This window comes from Ostrinia nubilalis, chromosome 14, assembly GCF_963855985.1.
Source record: "Ostrinia nubilalis chromosome 14, ilOstNubi1.1, whole genome shotgun sequence".
NCBI classification, from domain to species: Eukaryota; Metazoa; Arthropoda; class Insecta; order Lepidoptera; family Crambidae; genus Ostrinia; species Ostrinia nubilalis.
Window position 1 is genome coordinate 9,336,485 of NC_087101.1, and position 25,192 is coordinate 9,361,676.

General features: G+C 35.6%; 1 protein-coding gene across 1 annotated transcript in view; it reads left to right on the forward strand.

The window, feature by feature from the left end:
• The first annotated feature begins 12,088 nt into the window (after positions 1-12,088).
• Positions 12,089-25,192, forward strand: part of LOC135078120 (dopamine D2-like receptor) — a 57,284-nt gene continuing 44,180 nt past the window's right edge. Inside the window, exons 1-2 of the mRNA XM_063972698.1 lie at positions 12,089-12,134; positions 19,137-19,711. Of these exons, the coding sequence (XP_063828768.1) occupies positions 19,232-19,711 (480 nt within the window). The 5' untranslated portion in view covers positions 12,089-12,134; positions 19,137-19,231. The remainder of the gene's footprint in view (positions 12,135-19,136; positions 19,712-25,192) is intronic.

Here is a 25,192-nt window from a genome sequence, read left to right on the forward strand (position 1 = left end):
GCTAAACAATTTTTTCTTGACTGTATCCACAGAAATAACGAGCCCAGGCCCTTGTAATCTACCGTTTCTCATTTAGGCCCCAATAGGTAATATGTCTCCTAACTTTCTTCTTTTGTTTCGTAAATAGGTACGGTACAGCACATCAACATACAATAAATTGGCTAATTCTGCAATGTAATTCGGACGTTGTGTCTTTTGTGAAAGGTGCACAATCAACTGAAGGATTTTATGGAAGGTAAATAGGTTTCATTGTGCTGGATAATATACCTAGTTCTTTTACGTTACGTTAAATGAATGAACATATTTTGGTAAATATCTTCCAGCAAAACTTTCTAAATTCTATTTCAAATTCAACTTTTACTTTATTTTAATAACTTTTGATGCTACCATTATTATTTTTTCCTGTAATAATTTACGATCTTTTCTTTTGATATGCGTTCATAAAATTCACAAAAATTGACTTAGTTTTCTCCGCTTCAAAAACAGGGGTGCGAAACCCTCGGCCGTACAAATATATGATGGCATAAAACTTTCATAGTAACACAGATCAAAACAGAACATTAGTTCGAAGTTCGGAAAACAACAAAAAATTGCTTACTTTCGCGATAAGGCAGTGGGAATAAAGAATTCGATGGGATCTGTATAAAAAGTTGAAAAAACTTTTGAAGATACACTTCGTGTAGGTATGCGATCTAACTGGGTTTTAATATTATAAGCTTCGATATTACTTTTTGTTTGTTTTAAAAGCTGAGATTACAATAACACGTACCTAATTATAAAACAATACATGATCTTATAAAACTGCTTCATTGCTTGATTCAGGCACGCTCTTCTTAAATCTTTTCCGAAAACGCCACAGAGCGCTCACAGTTAAAATGTTCACAAAATTCATTAATTCTCAGTAGTTGGCTTTAAAAAGCTCTTCTACATGTCCTCACTAAACTTTTAAAACTTTAACCCTACCACTGCTTCGCTACAACAAAGTTGTCTAGTGCTAAAAAGCTGCCAGTTGTGAGAGTTTCATTTTTGCGTTAACATATTTTTGTCTATTAAATATTTATCTTTATAATACACAAATGGAGGAGGTCTTTGTCCAGCAGTGGACGTCATTCGGTTGAAACGAACGAACGAACACAAATTTTACCTAACTGCATGACTCAAAGTTAATGTTTTTATTCATTAAATCTATACTTCTATACTAATATTATAAATGCGAAAGTAACTATCTGTCTGTCTGTCTTGCTTTCACGCCTAAACCACTGAACCGTTTGAGTCCCAGAAAAGGACATAGGATAGTTTTTATCCCGGTTTTTGAACAGAGACGCGTGCGATAAAGTTTTTCTGTGACAGACAAAATTACACGCGGGCGAAGCCGCGGGCGGAAAGTTAGTCATTTTTATAGAGAAATAACTAGATAAATGTGCACCTTCTTCAGAATAAATGGTTGTTTAGTCTCATAAAGTAAAACCAAACCTACGCGTGACTGGAAAAATCCCTTCCATTTTCCGGACCATTTACGGCAAGTAGCCTCAGGTATCCCAGAATAAGAATCCCTAACACACAGTGCAATCAGAACCAAATCACGAGAATAAATTCGCATACTAGAGCAACCTACAACGCAAAGAACCTCAGTAATGTACTCAATTTATTACCTTCGCTTACCTTTTTTTGGAGTTCCGTATAAGTTTCGAAAAACAGAATAGTTTCAGTTAAAAGGTAAACATTAATATCATATTCTATTTTCTTTTTCGTCATGTGGTCGACGTATCGAAAGAAAAGCCTATTAAATGGAGATTCTGTTAAGTCTTTCTTTCTATTAGATTAAATTATGTACCTACAAGAAAAATTACATTATTTCGAAAACCATCTCATAAATTAAAATTCTCATCAGCTGAAGGACTATTTCCTAAAGCTAATGTAACAATATTAAAATATTTTTATGCTGTATTATGTAATTGTATGTGAAATTGTGAATGTACCCACTGCAAACTCGTTAGCTTTACATCAAACCCTAGTGGTTTTTAAAGCTATCTAAATGTAATTGTCTCAATGTAACTGTCTTTAAGTTGTTAAATAAATTAAAAAAAAAAAAAATAAGGAGCTATCTCTGTTGCTAAAAAATGGTTTCTGAAATTGTGCTAACTTTGTGTTTAATAACCAGGAGCTTATCCAAAAGGCTAGTATTAGAATCACGCTGACACACACTGACCATCGGCGCTGACAGCCTTAATGTATGTCTCGTGATAAATATGTATGATTGTAATTAAAGGAAACATTTGTGAGACAAATGATCTGTTAGCGCCGACGATCAGCGAGCAGTCAGCGCGATTATAAAACCCGCCTAAAACTTACAATGAAAATGTACGGGTCCTTCGTCTCTGTGAGGCTTGCACTTAACCGTGTTTTCTTTACCCACTATTCTCTGAATTGTATGATTCCGTTATTGCTTTTTGCAACCGCTATCCTTCCCGGTTGTTTTGTTTTCTTTGACAATACCAATCAGTTGGACCAATAAAAAAATCATCTTTCATTTTATCGCGTTTATGTCAAGATGTTTATCCTACTCGCTAAAAAATTAATAATGTTGAAAAATAATACTGCAAAATAACTGTCTTCTATGACTTCAATATCTAAATCTTCTGTGTCTTTCTGTCGTGTGAGTTAATTAACGCCCGTATTCACGATGCTTGCTTAAGTAAAGCAGCAAATCGAATGTACAGCGTTGAATAGAGCTCTGTGATTGGTTTGTGTGTCACCCTGTGCGTCCACGCGCACTGTGAAACCTCACAGTAATGTTTGTGAATACGGGCGTAGACAACCCGCAGACTTTTTGTCGGCCGATAGTTTGATCGGCTTCCAATTTGTATGAAGAATCGGCCGATACCAAATTGCCGATGCACACTACCATGCATGTTCAAGTTCATACCTACCTTAAATTTTTATCTTTTTTTACTAAGTCGATCATCGGCTGCTCAAATAATTTCTAAGCTTCCTGAAAGTCACACAAACATGATTCTAAGAATACATCTACAATTAGCACTGATAAGCATTTTTGTTACAAAATTTTACTGACTAAAATTACATATACCGTCCCCGGTCGTAAGAATCGGAACAAGGATAATGTTATTGTTATTAAACCATGCCTGATCGGGTTCGTCGCCCTGAATAAATCACAGAACAATAACATTCTTGAGCACTAATCCCAATTGCCGGGGAGAGCCAATAACAAAACGGAAACTCCAGGACATGTGCCAAAAAACCCTCCGCGGAACGCTCAGCAAAAACAAACCATTGGAAAATTTACTTTTTCCTTTGAAAGATAAGACAGATTTTCGAGAGCCAGGAAAACATAAGCAATATTCTGCCCGCTGCTGTATAATCTCGACCAACAATTCCCAAACTTTGCAAGAACTTTCGAGTTGACGTAAACGTTTTCAGGTAAATTATCATTTTCTTTACACCGGCTTTACTCTCTTGGTGAATAAGCATTATTTTTATTTTTGAGATTGTTCACACAAAATTAGACTTGCAATGAGTTTTAGTCTGTAAAACTGCTGTGGCTAGCAGTCCTGTAATGCATTAAAATTTAATATTCAGATTTGGGCGGTTTGTATTTTGTATTTTATCAGAGTCAATGAACCAACTAGGTCGACTTCATTCAAATTTCATTTCATATAATCTGGGGGCACGGCAGTGCCCCCGCCAAGTCGAGCGCGAAGCAAACACTGCCGTACCTACCATCCTTTACTGGAACCATTTCGCCGCATTTTCAGGTCCCTATTTGAGAACCTCTGCATAAGACCAGAACGCTGAAATTTTCGTCATCTAGTAAGCTATAATCACATACTTAAAATCCAAAATTTCAAGTCTGTAGGTCATTTAGTTCCGAAGTTAAGCGAAAGCAAAGTTTCGCATTTACGACACTCACTCACTCACTCACTCACTGATGATCATCAAAATAGAACTAGTACTTCCCATAAACTCAGAGAGCTGAAATTTGGTACAGAGTTAGGGTTTAATGGCCACATAAAGGGAAAACTATAAAAACTAGGAAAATCGAAGATCTGGAGTAACACCACATTCATAAATCAATACTACTCCAGCACCGTGGTGTTCGTTTGTATTGCTCACCGCTAGATGGCGCTAGCACTAACAAGCGGTGTCCAGATTTTTTTCCTTTTTAAATTAAGTTGAATGTTGTGTAATTTGCAGTTCGTTGATTTCGTTTATTATATTGTAAGGTTCGCTAAGGTTATGTTATTAAAATAATTCTGATTCGTTGTCCATTTTAAAGGTCGTTGAGTTTATTTGTGTTTAATTTCGTAAAAAAATGTCGATAAAACGACGACGTTAAATAATTTTGCCACTTTCTACAAAAAGAAGTGAAATCCTACCAAAAACATTCTGTAAAAAACTAGCCAAGTCTCGATGGAGCTGCTTGTTTATCTCTAAAAAGTAATGAAATCTAGACAAAGTCGTGCCAAGTCTATGGTTCCTTACTGCGATTTCTTTATTATTATAGTTAATGTTGTGTGACTTGGCCGTTGAAGGGTGATAAAACCAGGTGCTCCATGACACCATTGCACCAATCTGTCGCCAGAACCGCTACCCATTGACGATGGAAAATTGCCACTTGGAAAACGTTGATAACAACCAGTCAATTGTAGGTTTAATAAAGCTGCGTATTTCAATAATACTTATGTATGATTATCTTAATAAAGATTGTTCAACGGCAAAGTCACACGACATTAACTATAATAATAAAGAAATCGCAGTAAGGAACCATAGACTTGGCACGACTTTGTCTAGATTTCATTACTTTTTAGAGATAAACAAGCAGCTCCATCGAGACTTGGCTAGTTTTTTACAGAATGTTTTTGGTGGGATACGAATTTCAAATTCATAAAGCTTTTATTAATGTAGTTCTTGCAACTCACGAAGGCGAGTGAGCTTTACTTGTGTGTCTGTGTACGTGTACATGCACATAAAGATAGTGTAATGTTTATCAAAACTTTTGAAAAACTAACAGTAGCGAGCCACCACACATGTACCTAAAGCTCATTCGCCTTCCTGAATTGCAACAACCTATACTACGTTTGTAGATTGCTTAATAAACACCTTGTTCCAAAATAGACTCGATAGCAGCTACTCATATAACAATACTTTGATGCGAGTCACATCCAACTTACGAAACAGGGGATACAAGTATATTAATATTCATTAGTAATCCCAAGATGAGAATCTCGAAGTCCATCTATAAGTAAGGAAGCTGTATAAAGTTTAGCAGGTCACGCGACAGAAGGTTACGGCGAAGTTTTGATGAGTTGTCAACTAATACATTGAAAAATTATAGTCAGTTTGTCTAGCTAAGACTACAGACAATCTAGCGATAATCACATTTTGTTGCTCACAAATCAACATCTAGCTTAATTATAGTGAAATATTTTCCTTATCTTTTAAAATTAAAAGTATATCAATCACAAATGATATCTAATAGCATATAGGTACTTAATACCTACTATGAAGTTTCCCATTACCAGTTTTGTGTAGGGTTTCCAATGGCGAGTACAAACTAAGGGTTTGTGCAAAAATAATTCGATAAAACCGCATTAATATGAACGTGCCGTAAGTTTGCGCTACTAAGAAACGAATACACACGAACGTGCGAGCTCGCATTTGCAGTTGTATTTTGTTTCTAAAACATTTGACAACCGTTTTCTCAGTTCGAATTGGAAACTGCTAACGCTTCTTGAATATTTTAAAAGGGTCTCAAATAAACGTAAACAATCGTCGAACAGCCACACCCGAAGCACGGTCCATCTGTTTGTGGATTACGTGATCGGAAATCGGGAAGAGATCTAAACCAGTATTGTGCCAATTATGTTATTGAGACTCAAAAGATACAAAACAAATCCTTTTTTATCGAGGGGAAAAATATTTTTTCAAACACGAAAATATTAATAAAATGGCTGTGTTTTAAGGCAGCCTAATCAATCTATCTTGAATCTTTATAAAAACAGCCAGAAGAAAAAAAAATAATAAAAAAAATTGTGTAGTGACAAACCACGATCGAGAAATGGTAAAAAAAATCAAAATACTTTCATGTAACTCAAAATGTATTGCTTAACAGAAGCGGTAACACGAATAGGTACAAATCGGATGTGCTCACTGGATGTGAAATTGAGGACAAAATGAAAGGATAACATACAAATGGGAGTCGCAAAACCCGCCCCGAAAATTTGTTTGAACATGGATCTCTGAAAATGAAAACGTTCATACAGTACCTAAAACAAGTACCGTATTTTTTTTACATTTAGTCATAAAAACGTATGATCCTATAAACTAAAAAAAAGTTTTGTTGACAATGAAAATAGGCGTTACATTTTACCGACACACAAAGGAAAAATATACTCTCTGAATTTGGACAAAAAACTGTTGAAATTTTAAATAATATCCTTTTCGTGCTAGGTGTCATTTATTATTTAGTATGATGGATTCACTAAAATAATGGAGCCCTACACAGTCTCAGGAAGATCATAAATAAAACTCTATTTTTCTCAAAGCAACTCCATCTAACCTTGTTTTCGCGTAAGTGTTGCTATAAAATATCCTACATATAAAAGTGGCCCTGTCATGCTGTCGTAAACAAACTATAAACACTGTAAAATGGCTTGAAGATACTGGAATTCATTTCCATAGAACATTTTACGAATAATGTGATAGGTATATTTGCTATCAAAATACGATTTTCGTTAGCTTTTGCGTGCACACGTTCTTATTATCGTTGTCAAATGCTGGTGCTGATTAGTAAAAGTCAAACACCAAGGATGTAACAATGCTTAAGCATGGGGCTCTACTTTCTTTCCACAACTATCCGTAAAGAGAATAAGCTTGTTTTTGATCACGATTAATATTTTCAAGCCACTGAAATGTAGACACGATTTGGAAATCCATCCTTTTACTAAAATTACTAAGCTACCATTTATCAAAATCAATGTATAATACAATAGCTAGTTAATTAAAGTGTTCATTAACTAAAGATGCGCCAATTCTAATTACTTTATGATTTAGTAATGTGCCAGCTGCCAACAAATGAAAAGCGTGTTTGCCACGAGTAATTCTGTTCACGGGGCATTTGACACGCACGCGTGGCAGAACTGGCAGAACTAGATAGCGTACATTATACCGTAACGGATTACAAAGCATTATGCCAAAACACAGCCTGTTATTAGAAGGTTATTAGCGCAATTTCCAATAAACCACAGCTCGGTGGATGTAAGGCGAGCTGCACACGTGCGCAGTGAATGGTAATTTAATCCGCCACAACGTTGATTTATTATCTTGCGCTTTATTAAATCAATTTTGCCACAATGTGTTATATTTTCTGCAATAGATTGAGAATTTAATGCTCAAGGGGTAAAAGGTTTAAGATAAAATAAAATATTTAACAAAGTTAGACATTATTACGATTTCTCAAGTTAGTAAATTAAATGTACTAAATGTATGTTATCAAGCTAATTTCGCAAACTGTTATCTGCATTTGCTTATAAGAAAGAAAGATTGGGCATTGGAGAAAATTAGCTAGTTATTGGCACGAAAATAAACCATGAAAGACGAGACTTTATATGGAAAATCCATAAATTTTCAGAATATGTAGTGAGACCAATACTTTCCTAATAAATAATGTGCTTTGAATCAGGACTTCGGTATCAGAAATTAACAAGACAAGCCCCAGGCATAAGTCGTACGACATAAAATCAGAATTCAAACGATTTATTTGGTATTCCTGACCACAAAAGCCTAGGAAAAGTTATTCTAAGTCTGTGTCCTGATTTGAAAGTCATATCAAATTAAATGATACCGCAAAGTATTACCAAATGACAAAGGCTCTACTACTTTCGGACTAGGTTAAAAATGATTGTTGTGAACTAGTGCTAGGTAATTAAACTAGTTTTAGTGATTAATAGTCGAGTAACGTCGATAATGGTTAGCCTAATAGCCTTAGTGCATAAATAGTTGGAGCAAAGCCAACCCTCGCAAAAAGGTTCGCCAATCAACAACCAATCCCGTTAGTAAGAAGTAATTAAGTAGTTAGAAAAATAGATAAAGTTTCAGTTTCTTCATTAGGTATTTTTAAGCAAAATAATATCTGTAATTAGTCGTGTATAGGGTTGAATCCCATCTGAGCCTCACACAAATAAACTAGACTTACTCGTATAGTACGCAGAACTGACGGCCGATGGGACATCAAGGTTCTGGAGTGGAGGCTAGTAGGTACCGGAAAGTGCAGCGTAGGACATCCACCCACAAGGTGGACCGACGACATCACAAAGGTAGCAGGTAGGCGCTGGACGCAGGCCGCTACCAACCGGTCATTACAGAAATCATTGAGGGAGGTTTTCATTTTTCAGCAGTGGACGACGTCCTTTGGCTGAAATGATGATGATGATTATGATGACTCCTATACAACTATTAAATCATTTGCCATAGAAGTCTAAAAACGATAATTGCGATTTATGGATAAACTAGCTATTAGTACCTACCTATAGTCCGATTTTTAATTCGACGGAATTCTGACAGCTGTCATTTTTTGACAATTCAGATGTAATAAGCCTTTTTTGCTTTGAATTATTAATAAATAATATGAAATGAAATTTCATCAACTACAACTTACAAGAATGAACTATTGTTTGTTTCGTGAATTCAATGTACACTAATTATTATGTACATTTTAGAGATTAAATAGAAAAAAACGTGTTTTTAACACAGTAAAACAACATATTAACATAAACGAAAATATGTATTGATCATCAATCATCATTATCGTCATCATAATCAACTTGGATTATAAAATTGGCATCTTGTTAAATTGATTATTTTATGAAGCTAAGATTTTATTAACAAAAGGATTTTCATAAAAAAGGTTTGTAACCCATGGATTATTGGCCAGGGAGTCCAGTAATAGAAAAATAATTTCCCAATTTTTTTTGTAACTTCTAAAATATGATAATAAAAATTCAAATAACCATTTTGAAATGATCAGTACATTTTTAAGCCTTAGTTTTTTAAGTGAAACCTTAAATTCAAGAAAGGATTATTTTTTAATTTGTGAAAATGCTCTCCATCCTTAGTGGGAATGTTTCAATGTTGGAAACACTTCTGAAATGTCAAAATTCCGTCGAATTAAAAATCAGAGTTTAGGATTGAAGAATACGGAACCCTAAAAACGATTACTACGATTCTCGTCAATCGCACGTATAAGCCGGGCCTTACTCTGGCCACATGTTATCTCACTGATTGATGAACGAGTGTTTTGTTCAGAGACAAAGATAAACAAGGGATAGGAGTCCCGACTGACCATAATTTTCTCCTGAACTGCTCCAATGTAACAGGATAATGGGGGTAATTCTGTGGAACCATTCACTAAACTAAATACACTGGAATAAGTAAGCCCTCTTTTATTCTTCATGGAACTTGTTATGCGATTGGATTAGACGTGTTAGTAATTATTAGCCAAACTGAAAATTCACCCACACCAACGCGTGCAGATCGCCACCGCCAGCGCGACCTGTCATTGGCCTATGATCGCGCCGTGATCGCGCCAGCGATGGCGATCTGCACGCATTGGTGTGGTTGAAGCTTTAGATACCATAAAAAAGCTGGGGGTTTTGGTTCCATTACAATGTATAATTAGGGTTCTAAATATGTGTAATGAATCATTACTAATGATACTATAGAAAAAAAACTTTGAAAAAAAAAATTTTGTTGCACTAAGTTGCTAGCATAGATATGGCCGATACCGCCATTTGTGGATAAACTGTCCATTGTTATGGCATCATCACAAAGGCAGACACTACTTGAATAATACTATTTACTTATACATACAGGATGTTTTTATCAATCTGGGGATAACTAAATAATTCCGCTGGTTCTACAAAACAGAGTAACAATTTTGTCGTATTACTGGTATTACTAAGCTTTAACCCAGTGCAATCGCTCCGCGCATATTCTCTGTCGTTCATTATTGTCTATTGTTCGTAAACATAGTAAACATCACGTGATATTATGACGTTAAATAGTCCCAATTTATTGACGACACGTAGGTAATCGCCTTGTAGAATCGAATTGAAATTTCGCCGAATCTATACTAATCTATATTATATAAAGCTCGTTACTAATATTATAAAGCTGAAGAGTTTGTTTGTTTGTTTACTTGAACGCGCTAATCTCCGGAACTACTGGTCCGATTTGAAAAATTCTTTCAGTGTTAGATAGCCCATTCATCGAGGAAGGCTATAGGCTCTACAACATCAGGCTACGATCAATAGAAACAGAGCAACAATGAAAAATGTTGCGAAAACGGGTTTTGACGCGTACGAAGTCGCGGGCACAGCTAGTTACTTAGATACGGACTCGTCACTAACGGAAATAATATATCTCTACTCTGCATGAACCAAGGTTGACTGACAGATAATACCTAAGCTTTAAGAACACCTTTTGTACTGACGACAGCCCATCAAGTATATCACTCTAGTAACATTTTACTTGAATTAAATAATACCTACACGAAAATGATAGTGAAAATTCCACTTAACATATTATGAGTAAAAATAATAACGAACCATCAAAAACAGTTTTTAAACTAAAATAGAAAAAAACATTGATTAAAGCCACAAAAACCTATACGTACTCCAACGTGTAAAAACGAACTGCATAAATTACGCTATCAATATCTGGACTAATAAAATTACGAAACGTGAACCCGTATGTTACACAACATACCATCAACACTGATTTACAGTCAAACCAGTACAGGAACCTATTTATTCGTAGATACGGTTCAAAGTACCTACTACAATTGTAAGTACAGTCATCGACTAAAGTGCCGAGACTAAAAAGTAAATGTCACGTGACCTTTCAACGAAAGGTATAATCAAGCCCGGAATATTTCTAATAAAATCTCGACAATGAAAGGGACAAAATATTCAATTAATAACTTTGTTGATTAGCATTTTTGCCTTCTATTTGAATATTTTTATTTAATTCAGACGCTTTTACTGAACTCAATTGACGCTTAATGGTTGGGATTGAAAGAGCAAAAGTATTTGAAATGAAATAGGATCCAATATTGCTTTTAAGAAGAAACTCTTAGATCTATCTAGTCAATTCTGTGACAAGATTCTTATTTAAATCGTTTTTCGAATCTATCAAGTGTTCAAGTTAAGTTTTAATATTTAAAAAATACCTTAGAAAGTGTCTAGGTAGGTATTAAGAGTTATCATTTACGTGGATCTGGTACATTAACATTAGGTACCTATCGACCTTAACAACTGTCTCGTATCTGATGTAAAATACTCTCGTATCTAATGAAAAAAAAAATGTATGAACATACTTAATGTTTTAGGTAAATAGCAGCGCAAGACCGATTGTTGTTAAATCAATGATCCATTATGATTGTCCAGCAGTGGACGTCTTGTTGAGAATGAAAATAAGAAGTTAGACAAATATTAGTTTTATTTGCAACCTCATTTCTAATAGATATTAGAAAAAAATAATCTTATTTAGATTTATTTAAAGAACTGGAACGTTATTTAAAGGACTAACCTTTACCACATGTACGAGCTAAAATTGACTATGTACTAAACACATAGAATGTCATATTGGATCTGACTTTTTCGCGCCAACATTTTACGCACCGCTTTTTACAGCGTCTATACCAATTCCTTCTTATTCATTCTGTCCATTAGGACCGTCTCCTATGCGACTTAATTCAATTCTCCAAGACACTAGCCTCCTGTCCAGTTCTATTGTTACTCGACTCTATTTATATAAGTCGCTTCTAGCACCACTTAGCCTCGCTAAACTAGTTTGTGTACTGTACAGTGATTACATGGAAGATTTTCCGGGCAAATATTTCCTATGTTGGTTTAGGCATCTTTAATACTTTGGGAAAAGACGGTCATTTTCGGTGATTTTGTGTCGTGTTTATTTTTTTTTGAGAATGTGAGCCGCCTTTGTTGTAAAGTGACAATGCGTATCCTAAAATAACGTTTTAGATCGAAATCTGTGTTAAGATACTGTTTACAACGATGTCTTTGCCGATTGTTGACAGACATTATCAACTGCTATTTTGTGTATGTGTTTATTGTTTCTTTATGGCTGGTTTTCACCATCTTTCTTTAACTATAGCAAATGTCAAAAGTCTGGCAAACTCTATACAAAAACACTGATGGTTATAGCTGTGGTTAAAATAAGGTGATGCAAATTTGCACAAATTCTATGATAATAAGGATATTAAAGGTTAGGGAAGGAAACATTGTTTTAATTTAAGGTACATTAATTTGGCTCTGATCTGTGCCTAGTATTTGTTGCTGACTTTGCAGTTTATGGTCATTAGTTTTAATTTCGTATTCAGACGGGTTTCACTGTACTGATGAGACAGCACGCAAAGCTAAACCTTGTGACTCTTATGTAGTTGTGTTAAGCTCTGTTTTAACACAACAATTTTCAGTCGTTGTTGACAGTAAATTAATTTGAAAACTCATACTTCGTTCGTGGGTGTAATTTGTTAATGCGAATTAATGCGTGGGGTATGATTAGATCCCACATTTAATTACTTATATTAGTAACATTACTAACTTTGTTCTTAAAATGGATTAGCATTTACGTCACTATATCAACTCAGCTCTATTTTTGTCGTAAACTACTAGGTTTACGTACAATCCACTACACTTCAGAATCCTTAAACTAACGCCTGTATTCACAAACATTTCTATGAGCTTTCACAGTGCGCGTGGACGCAAAGGGTGACAAACGGACCAATCACAGAGCTCTATCCAACGCTGTGCGTTCAATTTGCTGCTTCATTAAGCAAGCATCGTTTGTGAATATGGGCGTTAGTGTTAACAAAATAGCAACTATAACAACTGCTTAAGACCCCAGTGTTTAGCTTAATGTGCCTTCATCCACACATTACACGAACACACAACATCGTATCTGAAAGGGCTTCGCGTTAGATTTTTACCCCAATGAAATCGTAGTTGCTATATTTTTTTGCTTACCCAGTTTTTGTGCTCCCATTTTCAGGAATAAGTGCGTAAAGAAAGGGAAAATGGAGGCGTGTTTTTGCGGTGCAATGTGTTTTGGTGAGGCTCTGCTGAATGTGCGAATATTGCCAGGTCATGTTTTCCACATTTCAGGGCAGAATACACAGGTGGAAAAATACGACGCATTTTCATTTTTTCACAAACACTCGAATGTTTATAAGCCTGTGCCAAAAAATGATAATGCAGTTTTCTACTAAGCCCTTCACAGACACGTGTCAAGTTTACACACGAGTATGTAAAAACATTTTCCGAAATTTCACACTTTGCAGTTTCACAAAATGTATTTTTATTTATTTATTTATTCACAATAACATTTATGTTTGAAAAGAAGCGAATAACACTTATTTTGATGTATTTGACGTTAGATTCCAAAATACGACGTTCCATTCGTGGCAAATACGGAACATTTAATAAAAATATTTCGACAATAAGTATTTGCAATCGAAATTAATTTTGTTCATCTTTGACAAACATCATAACACGTGGCTGAGTCGAAATCACCAAAATAATAGTCATTTGGAAAATACGAATATGAAAATCGATTCTGAATCGAAAGGGACAGAAAATGACTCGAATAAGAAAGCAAAGGACGCAGTTCTAATGACCATACGTCCTTTAGGTGGCACAGACAATGAGACCCATTTCGGTTAAAATTCCAATTCGATTCGACGTAATTGCAGAAAGGCAATTAGGGAAGTCGTATGCTTTTTATCAGAAGGAAATTATACCAAACGCTAACGTTGAATATAAAAGAAACGAACCAAAACGCTAGAACTTTAATATAAATTTTAACTGTAAGAATAACAATAACCATGTTTATTTTCATTTACTTCGAAGAACGGAAATTGAGAATTCTTTTACTGAGAAAATTCTTAGACTCAGTTAAGTATCTATATAGAAACGAAAATAACAATAAGCCGGTATTTTAGAACACTAGAATCAATACTCGATTCTGACTTAGGTAAACCTAAATTCAAGCCCGTGCTTGGATAAATCTCAATATTTGAATAAATCACAGGCGTAACTAATTTTCTTTCGATTCGATTCGACTATTCAAAAAGCATTGCTTCATTCATACAATGGAACATTTCGTGCTAAGTTTTCATATCAAGTTCTTGTAGGAAATGAACACCCTCAAGCTAAAAATCTCAATTCAACTAGGCATAAACCCGTATTCACAAACATTACTATGAGGTCTCACAGTGCGCGTGGACGCACAGGGTCACACACGAAACAATCACAGAGTTCGATTTGCTGCTTCACTTAAGCAAGCATCGTTTGTGAATACGGGCGGCAGTGTATTTCTGTATTATTGCATTATTTACACGCATCATGAGAATAGAAAATGCAATAGACATTAATGTCGCATGCATTTTCTTGCCACGTGTGTGCTATACGGCCAATAAGGTAAGAGGGATGACAGCATCGAATAGGGAGGGATAGAACTATGAGAACTATCGATATTTTTAAAGGGAAGGTGAAGTGCCAATCAACACTTGACAGTTATCAAATAAGATAAGCCACATCTTCTTATTAGGTACACATGTTATTTATTTTTGCAATAATCACTTAAGTCCCTACTCAATTATTATTATTAAAACTACAACAAAATTAGACATGTTTTCTTATTCTATTTCTTTTATGTTGAGTACCTATCATACATTAATTTATTTCTTTTAGATGGACGGACTCCTTTCTTGCAGGATCTGTTTTTCGTTCTGTTTGTCTTTTATAATTCGTATCATTTTGAATAATCGACAGTTGTTAAAGATAAATGGGGCTTCATTTACATTTTATAATTGAATAGTTTGTTGACTTCTACTTTATCGATGCCAGATTTATTGAAAGCGCTTCACTAATATCTACTTAAGTACAGTCGGAGAAGCAATCAATTAGCAAAGTGTTAACGCTCGATTAAAACTATCTCTAGAATCTGTTTTGAAGCGAAGTGAAGGAATTAAAACCAAATTCATAGAATTAATTGAAGGACAGCTTAAAAACTAATTAAGATGTCTCGAGTGAAAGTCTCTATTTGTTACATTTTCCAAAAAACAAAATTAACTCCAATAAATTGTATCCACTGAGTTAAACGCAGATTTATTTGATGTTAAATATTGATTTGAATAAACGGAAGTAAGTGAACGAATGAACGAACGAAAACATCAATCAGTTGAATGGTCAATCAATCAAATTGGCACAGAAAGATGAGCGTACAGATAGCATCTGGTGATTCTATCGGAAAGCACGACTGAAAATACAGGGTGTTTAGCAGGCTGGTAAACATTTTAGCCATGATTTCAGGCCTCGCTCAGAGCTGAAAACTAGTGGTTTGTAAGGTTTTGTTTGTTATGACAGAGTCTTCAAGATACACAAAACCAATGCGTGAGATGAAAAGAATGTTTTACCTCCTCGATTCTGAAAAATAAAAATATTGCTAGTTATTCACGAATAAATATTTCGAAAATTATTCTTCTTGTTTTTGAAGAGATTTCAAGATTCCGCCAACCCTTCCCTTACACCCTGTATTCAAACGTTAAATTTTTCTGATCGGTTGCACTTGCTCTTACCGGTCGACGCGGGCTGAATTCGAAATTGGAACCAGATAGGTGTCCGTTAGCATTTTTTCCATCGCAAGTGCGTTTTATTTCCCCGGTTAGATGCGATTTAGATTGCATTCTGTTTACCTCTGGGAATGTGAGAATTTTCAGGGCTTTGGCACACTGATATTATTTGAGGTGGAACGTGAGCACAGTGTGACGTCACATTGTGACTGTTGTGTGACATTCCTATTTGAATTATTAACTGTAAGCGTGTATGCGAGTGTTAAAGTGTATAAGAAGGGTGATATAGTGATTAACAAAGTATTAAATTTTAGACCACGCTCACGTCACATTTTAGTTATGCGAGAAACTGATAAAATTATTAAGGAATGCAAATGAAACCCTAAAAAGTAACAATTAAGCCATACAGGAAGTTACCTTGGTGGAGAAAAAGTAGAGAAAATAATAAAGGGCGACTGCGATAAAATTTAGTTTTAGATGCGACTATTAAAGCTAGAAAGTTTAAGTTTAAGTTAGAAAGTTATTTGAATATAAACTAAGTATTTTTGATTAATGAAAACCATGAATACATTCTCATCTCTCAAATCACACAAGCAAAAAGGTAAAATAAAGCAAGATCTTTAGCTAAAACGGTATACAACGCCAGATAGGCTAAAGCCACGGCCATTGAGCATTTGCATAATGGTCGCCAATTGAGAATGTTACTAGGTATGCAAAATCACTTGAAACCTATGTTACAGTTAAGCTTTTACATTTACAAATACATTAGTTTTTATTTCATTCAAAAATACCCAGTAGTTATGATTTTATAGGCATTCAAAGTTCGCTTAAATATTGAGTCCCGCCGACGGTCACGTGACCCCGTGTGACGTACATTCACAGCGTCCGCTCACTAGAAAACGGATATAAACATACTTAAATATTTTTTTTTTGTAAATACAAACTTATTATACATATTAACACTCAGACCCATCACAGAAATTAAAATTGAACCAAATCCAAACTTGATGCGATTGTGTCGTTTTATTGCGAATTACCTTCCAGCTCCATCATTAGACCCCGATTACTATATAGAATTAAAATACTCATCAATACAAAACGAACGAGCCCAAACTCGATGCATTTAAGTCGTTTTATTATAGAGTTCCTATGGCCACCTTCCAGCTCCATCATCAGATCAGCTCCATGTCATCATAATATTGCATGGTCATCCAAATCACATGTGTTTGCGAAATTTCAGCTTAATCGGTTGCCTGGAAGTGGGTCTTAATTCAGTTTGCAAGATTCCACCCATACAAATATGAGCCAGTCGTTGTAATATGACGTCACGCGCATAAAATGGCGGGCCGGCCGCCGCCCGCACTTTTAAAATTCAATATCTTGGAAACTAATTGACGTATCGAAATAATTCTTTCACGTGTATTTTTCATTTTTAACAGAGAATACAGAAAGCTAAAAAACAAAATTAGTGAACATTCTTCATTGCGCTCGCGACAGACGTCATCCCATCCGACGGTTGTCATCTGACTCAACGTGTGTAATAAGGAACGCGCTGGGATCTGGGAATAGATGGATGTATAGGGATTATATGCCTTGCAGGGTATTCTAATTACATTTGTTAATAACGAGGATTGATTTACAGAAATAGAACAATATTTAAAAAGTGAAGTTGATCTCGCCATTCTCGCCATAAATCTTAGTCTTCAATCATCGAATACTAACTTTCACCTGAAAAATAAAATTTGCCTATAATGACAGTTTCCGTATGGGAAAATTGTCAAATTGACAAGTTTATGCTTAAGATAAATTAATATCCAACAGTCAGCCCTAAAATAAATCTCAAACTAGTGTTAGTAAGTAATAAGTAGAGTTTACATTAATTGTTTATTTTTAAACCTAGATTAGTAATGAAGTTCCATTAAAAACGTGAAGATCGATTTCGTTTGAGCCCGCAATTCGAAATTGGAACCATAAACAACTGCGAATCGGAATTGGCAAAATGTCATTTCGAGCAATCAGGGTTCGAATGATAGTTCCGTTCCAAATCCGAATTTAAAAATCGAGGCAAAGGACGGGTTAGCGTTTTAATAAAGCAGGTGGACTTTTGGCGGGAAACTGAAACGTCATGTCTGTGGTCATGTTTAGCAGTTTTGTTTTACCTATTTTCTAAAGTGTTTAGCCATGTTTAGCCGACTGTCAATTTGTAATAATGGTGGATTACTAACAATTAAGTGTTCGTAGACGTGCATAAGCGTAGACTAATGAAAAAAGACAGTGCAACATAAGCTTTACAATTTTCTCAAGAAGTCCGCGTCATTTTTCAGTGATTTAATTAAGTTTAGGGTCACTTTAACTAAGAAAATAAAACTGAAGACCAGGCTTCATGGCAAAGGCATTACCTTTTCCTGAAAAGCAAAGAATCAAACTCGTTCTAAGCAGGTTTAGGTCTGGCGCTCATTCAGGAGTCAATGCCTGAGGTATGGGAGCGCCACTGGAGGGTGATTTTGTGACGTCAAACGTCAGTGAGACTTCAGATGTGCTTCAGATTAGTATGCACTGTCACGTCATATGTCAGTTACCTCTCCCGTGCTCAAACTCAGGCACTGGCTGAGTTATACGCTAGTAGACCTATAGGTAACCTGTCAGTGCTAATGCAACTTTGACGGCAGATGCGGACGATGTTTAATCGCAATTTTTCATGGCTCGCGAATGAAAGGACATATCAGATTGATGGCCCGTCGCGGGCACAACGCGCCATTATGGGCCACTGTAATTGAATCTGGGTCGTTATGGGCACGAAATTAAAGGGTTTATTATTTGTAATATTTGAGAATTTTTAGTTTAAGATTTTTTCCAAGAGAGCTTGATAAAACTTACGATACTTAAATCTCTTCCTCTTCTTATATACCTAGATGATAGGATAATAATATGAACTAATTAATTAAATCTTCATGTTAAATTAATGTAGATCTATTTTTTAACACTAAACTTTTCTCAGCAGTTAATCCTATAACTACAATTTGAGAATAATATTGATGCTCATTTCATTTTCCAATAAGTATTATGTAATCCTCGTGTGTCGTTAGAGAACAATGTTGTGAAAGGATCTGCTAATCGGGTTACAGATTAAAATTTAGTTAGAATTTTAGACAGATTTGCATATTTAATAACAACCTTGCATCAATTTTATCCTGTGAAAAATAAAATTATGTTAGACTGTAAACATAAATATTAACTTGTTAGGAAAACTGGGATCAGAAACTTACCTTTTCGTACTATGCAATAAGATGAAGAATGAATGTATTCTTTAATCCTACGTCACTAAAAATTGTAAGAATATAGGAAATCGGAAGTAAGATAAAATTAAATTTCCTCCGCCACGACAGCAATCTACCTTCCGAGCGTAATGCGTATGAATAAAACATCTTCCTCAAGGCAAGGATTATAATAAAAATCAATTTTGTTCCAGATCTCCGAGCACAATGATCGACGGGAGCGCGCTGGAAAGCGCATCGACCCGCTGCAACACCTGCCGAAGAATCAAATAAATCACAAACTTAAACCATGAATGGAGAACGAGAGAATCTTCAAGAAATTCAAATGGACCTACCCAAAAGCATATGCTCGAACGGGTGCCAAAACGCGAGCAAACTCACCGCATTCCAACTCAGACCACCTGACCCCAACGACTCCTTCCTCCACCGTTCATTCACGAACGAAAGAACGAACGAGACCGACATAAGAATGGCATTAGACTTAAACGACTCATTCAGTGAACTGTACGGCTTCGACAGAGTCAACGGGACTTTTTTAAATTGCACATTTGGGAATGGAACGTGTGCTAGTGACGTGCAAAGTTATAACTTCTGGGCGTTATCGTTGTTGGTGTTCCCGTTATTAACGTTATTCGGCAACGTGTTAGTTATTATGAGTGTGTCTAGGGAGCGCAGCTTGCAGACTGCGACGAACTATTTCATAGTGAGCCTGGCGGTGGCGGACTTGTTAGTGGCTGTTGTAGTGATGCCTTTTGGAGTTTATTATCTGGTGAGTATTAGTACTTATTTTATTCATAACAAACGGGTTGTTTTCGTAACATTTACAATTAAATTCGGAAACAGATAAAGTAAATAAAGATAAAAGATAAACGCGTTGTTGATATAAAATGTTAATATAACCGAACTGTAAACAAGTTTCTGAAATAATTGAATCTGAAAACATAATTTTATACCTACGTGAAACAACAAAATTCTTGGTAAGTATTCACTCAATCAATGATAGTAAGCTTATATAATCATTAAAAGAGTTTACAATAGTCAATTATTACCTAGCAGAGTCCTCCCTTGCAATTTTATAGTGACTTAATTAAGATCTCATAGTACTTAACTATCGAGGGGTTTTTAGGGTACACAGAAGGGCTATTTATTTACATTAGTATTATAATATCATAGTAAGTCATCATTTGCATTCCCGTTACGTTCATTGTATAATTATTCCGAAGCGTAACCCATCGTCAATAGCGCTCGTTGCACTGCACTGTAGTATCAGCGACGCGCAGAGACCGCGCGTTGCAATGCACTGTATGCTGCGGTATCACTGGGTTTCGCGATAGGCTACGGTATACAACCTACGTGCTACCTACAGACGTTAATAAGAAAATTATTAGAGTCCACTAAAAATTAAAAACAAATTAATCTCTTTTTCTAATTCCATATTTTTCTATTTAGGAACATTGATTTGAGTCGTGGAATAAGACAGTATGTATCCGTTCCTACCTATTAGGTCCCGGACTAGATTCTCAGTAGGGATTTTCTCGATTTTCTGCTCGATTCTGTGTTGAGGCGTTCTATGTATATTCGCCCGGCTAGCTAAGTAATCTCTGTTTACATTCGTTCGTTCGTTTCAGTCGAAATACATCCACTGCTGGACAAAGGCCTCCACCAAGGATTTCCACAAAGACCGGTCCTGCGCCGCTCGCATCCAGGCGCCTCCCGCGACTTTCACCAGATCGTCGGTCCACCTAGTGGGAGGCCTGCTCACGCTACGTCTTCCGGCTCGTGGTCGCCACTTAAGAACTTTCCTGCCCCAGCGGCCGTCAGCTCTACGAGCTATGTGCCCTGCCCACTGCCACTTGATTTTAGCGATTCTGCGGGCTATGTCAGTCACTCTGGTTCTCCTACGGATTTCCTCATTTCTGTTGACATTACACCAATGAAAACAACATTGTTGTTATTCGGCAGTCAGATGTAAGATAGCCAGTTCCTCTGGCCTTCGCTTCCACCTTAGGCCTGATTGTCACTTTTCATCACATGAGCTTCCCGTTGTGTTTAAAAAAAGTTTAATTGTAAAATCAAAGTCATTTTTTTATTTGTATAGATTATTTCAATAATATTTAGTACTTATAAATCGTCAAATATTTTGTTCTTAAGGAGCCTCTACATGTCTTATAGTCTTTTTACCCTACCAGAGCGCTTCGAGACCAACATTTGGCAAGTGCTGAGAAGAAGCGCCGCAACAAACTCAGTCACCACTCTGCTGGTTGATATAAATAAATAGAATGGAATGTAACTTCCATACGACCATAAAATGTGTCTGAAAACAACGGCCTGACTCATTAATACTCATATCAGTTTCATCAGTCATTTATATGATTGCATTATATCCTAAATGTTTAATGGGGACCTTTTCCAATGATTGATGTAAGGTATATTCAGGGTGGAATTTTGTAATGCCACCTGGAGGGAAAGTACTCTTAATACTGTAGATAGAAAAATTTACTGAAAGAAAACATTCCTTTATTTTTTAAAAGAAAGAGAACTGCATTCAGATATTTTCGATTATTTTTTTTTTTTCGAAAATTCGCTACCTTACCATAAAATTTTCTGTACATAATTAAAATAATTTTATATTTCATGGTTTTCCTTTCATTTGATTTATCAAGTTTGCTAGGGAGATTTCATCCTTATACTTAACCCTAACGATCCATGTTATAAAAATACAGGGTGTAATTTTTAACAGATTTTAGTTGGTTCGATTCCCGGGTGTGGCATCAAATTTGAAATCTTTGAATGCAGTTCTATTTCTTTTCAAAAGTAAAGGAATGTTTTCTTCGAGAGAATAATTCTATCTACAATATTTAGAGTACTTTCCCTCCAGGTGGCATTACAAAATTCCACCCTGTATATTGTTAGGGAGGTGTAATTATGTTCAATAATCGTGTATTATCTAGACGTTAAATTGACAGCTATCGTTATTGGTACTAAAGTTATAGGGGTGTAAAGTTATTCAGCCAATTACAATCAACTCTGCTAAGCATTAGTAGTATCTATGTTACAGGAAATGTATGAATTCTAGGAATTGTATACTATTCCTAGGAAATGTATACAATTCCGAAGCTATTTAGGAAATGTATAAAATATTGCTTCAGAGATTTTTTAATACGCACATATCCTAGGACATGTATACTTTTCCTAGGAATTTTACAGAATTCCAATATTGTATTAGGAAATGTATAAAACTAAGCGGCACAAGCGCGGTCTTGTGTACGGGTGCCCCCTCAGATCATAGAAGGGAATAGATGTGAAACGGGAGCGGGGCGCGTGTCTCCGCGATATGCCCAGAAACGAACATCGGCCGCTTAGCTAGGTTAGTCGCGATTCAGTCGTACTAAGGAAATGTTCTCCGAGATATTTTGGATAATGCATCGTTACGTGCAATAAAACAAGTGAAACGAAGAACTACAGGAACAATGGAGTCATTTACTACATGTAAGTATTGCAAATCCATTGGTATTTTGCTTATAAATAAAAAAACTAAACATTTTTACGAACGAATTCAGTGCCGTAACAGTTACTGCGATATCGAAATCAGTGGTGATAAAAATTCTAACACACTTGTACATTGACGATTTAGTTAGCAACCACTTTATGTCATGCTCAACTACTGCGCAATGTATTTAATTTCTTCCGATATCCACTGTCGTGTGAAAATACACAGTACGGCCGCATGTGTCGGTCGTAACATAGTGCCGTGCTCGTGTTCTAATGCGGTTTCCTATTATCGATAAATAGAAATAAATTATAAATTTCTATTTTGTAATTTTAAATAAAAAAATGATGTGTTACTTGCGATTATAAGATTTTACAAAAAAAATAATAACAGTAGAAGTAATTAGTAACTGTCAACTATGTAATTACTATAAGAGCTAGTTGAAAGCCTAATATAGGCATTATTTTTGATAAACATATGCGGCACGCAGATCGCCATAATTAAAAAGTAAATGCGTGATAGTAGTTAATAATAACGTATAATAATAAAAAGGTTTTCATACATAAGCATTTTGTGAAACCAGTTTCGAGCCTTGCCCCTAGCGATTTAAAGTATCGATATGTTGTCGACTCCATTTTATCTTTCTTCTCTCACTAGCGTTTTCAAAGTGTGCGTCACGTCACGCGGCTATTGATTGGCCATAAGGCACGCCTTCTGGCCAATCACAGCACTTTTAAGCCGGTTGCACATGTTGTCGTAGACTCTCAGTCGCTTTGTTTTTACACAGTTGAATGTGTGTGTGGGAGCTGTGGTGGGGGAAATGTGGGGACACTGGTTCTCGTTGTAGTTACGCGCGACTTCATATCTATTCTATTTCTATGATCTGAGGGTGCCCCTCAGTAAGTACGCCTAAAATTTCCATTAGCCAAACCACATTGGCCGATAGGTACTTTTAACTCACAACTATAACAATATTGTTTAGCCTGAAAGTTGTTTTCGCACTATTATACTTTGGCTGAAAAAAATATTTTTCTATTGGCATACTTTCTTTCGGAATCACGCATATTACGCTGAAGTATTGGAAAACCCTAATTTTAACATCTCTTTTATTAAACTATTATTGGCATAAAGGTTTTAGTACTCCTGTAGCTGGATAACAAAGACTCGGTTAGGTTAGGTTAGACTTGCGACCTTACACATACACAGCGGCCGCGGCGTGGTAGCGCCATTTAAGTTTCGGAGAAAAAAAAGAAATCTTAATTACATTTCCGATTGCTGTTTAGGAAATGTGTAAATTTCCTAGGAAATGTGCCTAATATAATTTACATCACACATTTCCGGGTGATTTTAGGACTTATACACAAATCCTAGGAATTGTACACAATGACGGATTTCATACATTTCCTGTAACATCTACACTAATATTATAAAGAGGAAAACTTTGTTTGTTTGTTTGTTTGTTTAGTTGTAATGGATAGGCTCAAAAACTACTGGACCGATTTTAAAATTCTTTCACCATTCGAAAGCTACATAACTCACGAGTAACATAGGCCTAATTTTATTTTGGAAAAAAATAGGGTCCCGTAAAATATTTGGGATTTTCATAAGACGTGGAAAAGCGACATCTATCGTCATTGGTTAAAATCTTCTTGCGCCTGACAAACATTTTTGAGGTACGTAAATATTCATGAAGGAAAAGCTGTCAAACGCCATCTATCGACATCATTAGTAAATTAGTAACTAAATGTTACATGTACTATGAATAGCGCTATTCGTAAATAATTTTGAAAATTTAATAAATAAAGATATTTTATGTTTTTAAACCATTCACTGTATGTACCTATTTGAATCATTCACTGTGTTTAAACGAGCAAATCAAAGTGTTAATTAGTGACTTTTACAAACTTCCTTGCAAATTCTTACTATGTGCCGCCATCTACCGAGATGAATATTAGGGTACGGTTCAGTGGCGGACAAATGGGATGGGCGCGTGGGCGATTGTAGTTAAATAGGATAAGAATTACTTCGTTTTTATTTTCTGTATGTAATTTGTTAATTTTTTGGTAGGGTCTTTATTTTAATTACTTAGGTTGGTAGGTACTTACTTATTTGATTTTAATGATAATTACTATAGGTACGTATAATTTTAGTAGAAAGAAAGGTCATTGAATGACTAAGTGACTCACTCACACATCACGAAGTCTCAAAAACTACAAGTCTCAAAAGAGTTCTCATAGGGGTTAATGGTTTATTCCACTTTGATCACCAAGATGATCAAAGTGGACTCCAGTTAAATTATTTTTTTAGTGTTCTTTGATCACCTATAAATAAATTATACCTCTGAATTGTCACATACATGTCCAATTTGTTTATTGCGGTTTTTAGAAAATATCAAAAATGTTACAAAACAAAATATGTAGTACAACAATTGGACATGTGACTATTCAGAGGAGGTGTGATTTGTTTGTAGATGATCAAAGGACACTAAAATAATAATTTAACTAGAGTCCACTTGGCTCACCTAGGACATCGTATCCGTGGGTGATCAAAGGCACAGAATGAATTGAAAGGACACTAAATTGTCGCTGTAAGTCCACTTTGATCACCTGGCTGATCAAAGCCAGGTGATCAAAGTGGAATACACCTCCTTTTAGAACGTAGGTAGTCACTAAAACGAAATTTTGCAAAATTCAAACCTTATGGGAGTTAAAAAGGGGGTTAGAAGTTTGTATTGCAGTCCTCGGTTTTTAAAGTAAGAGA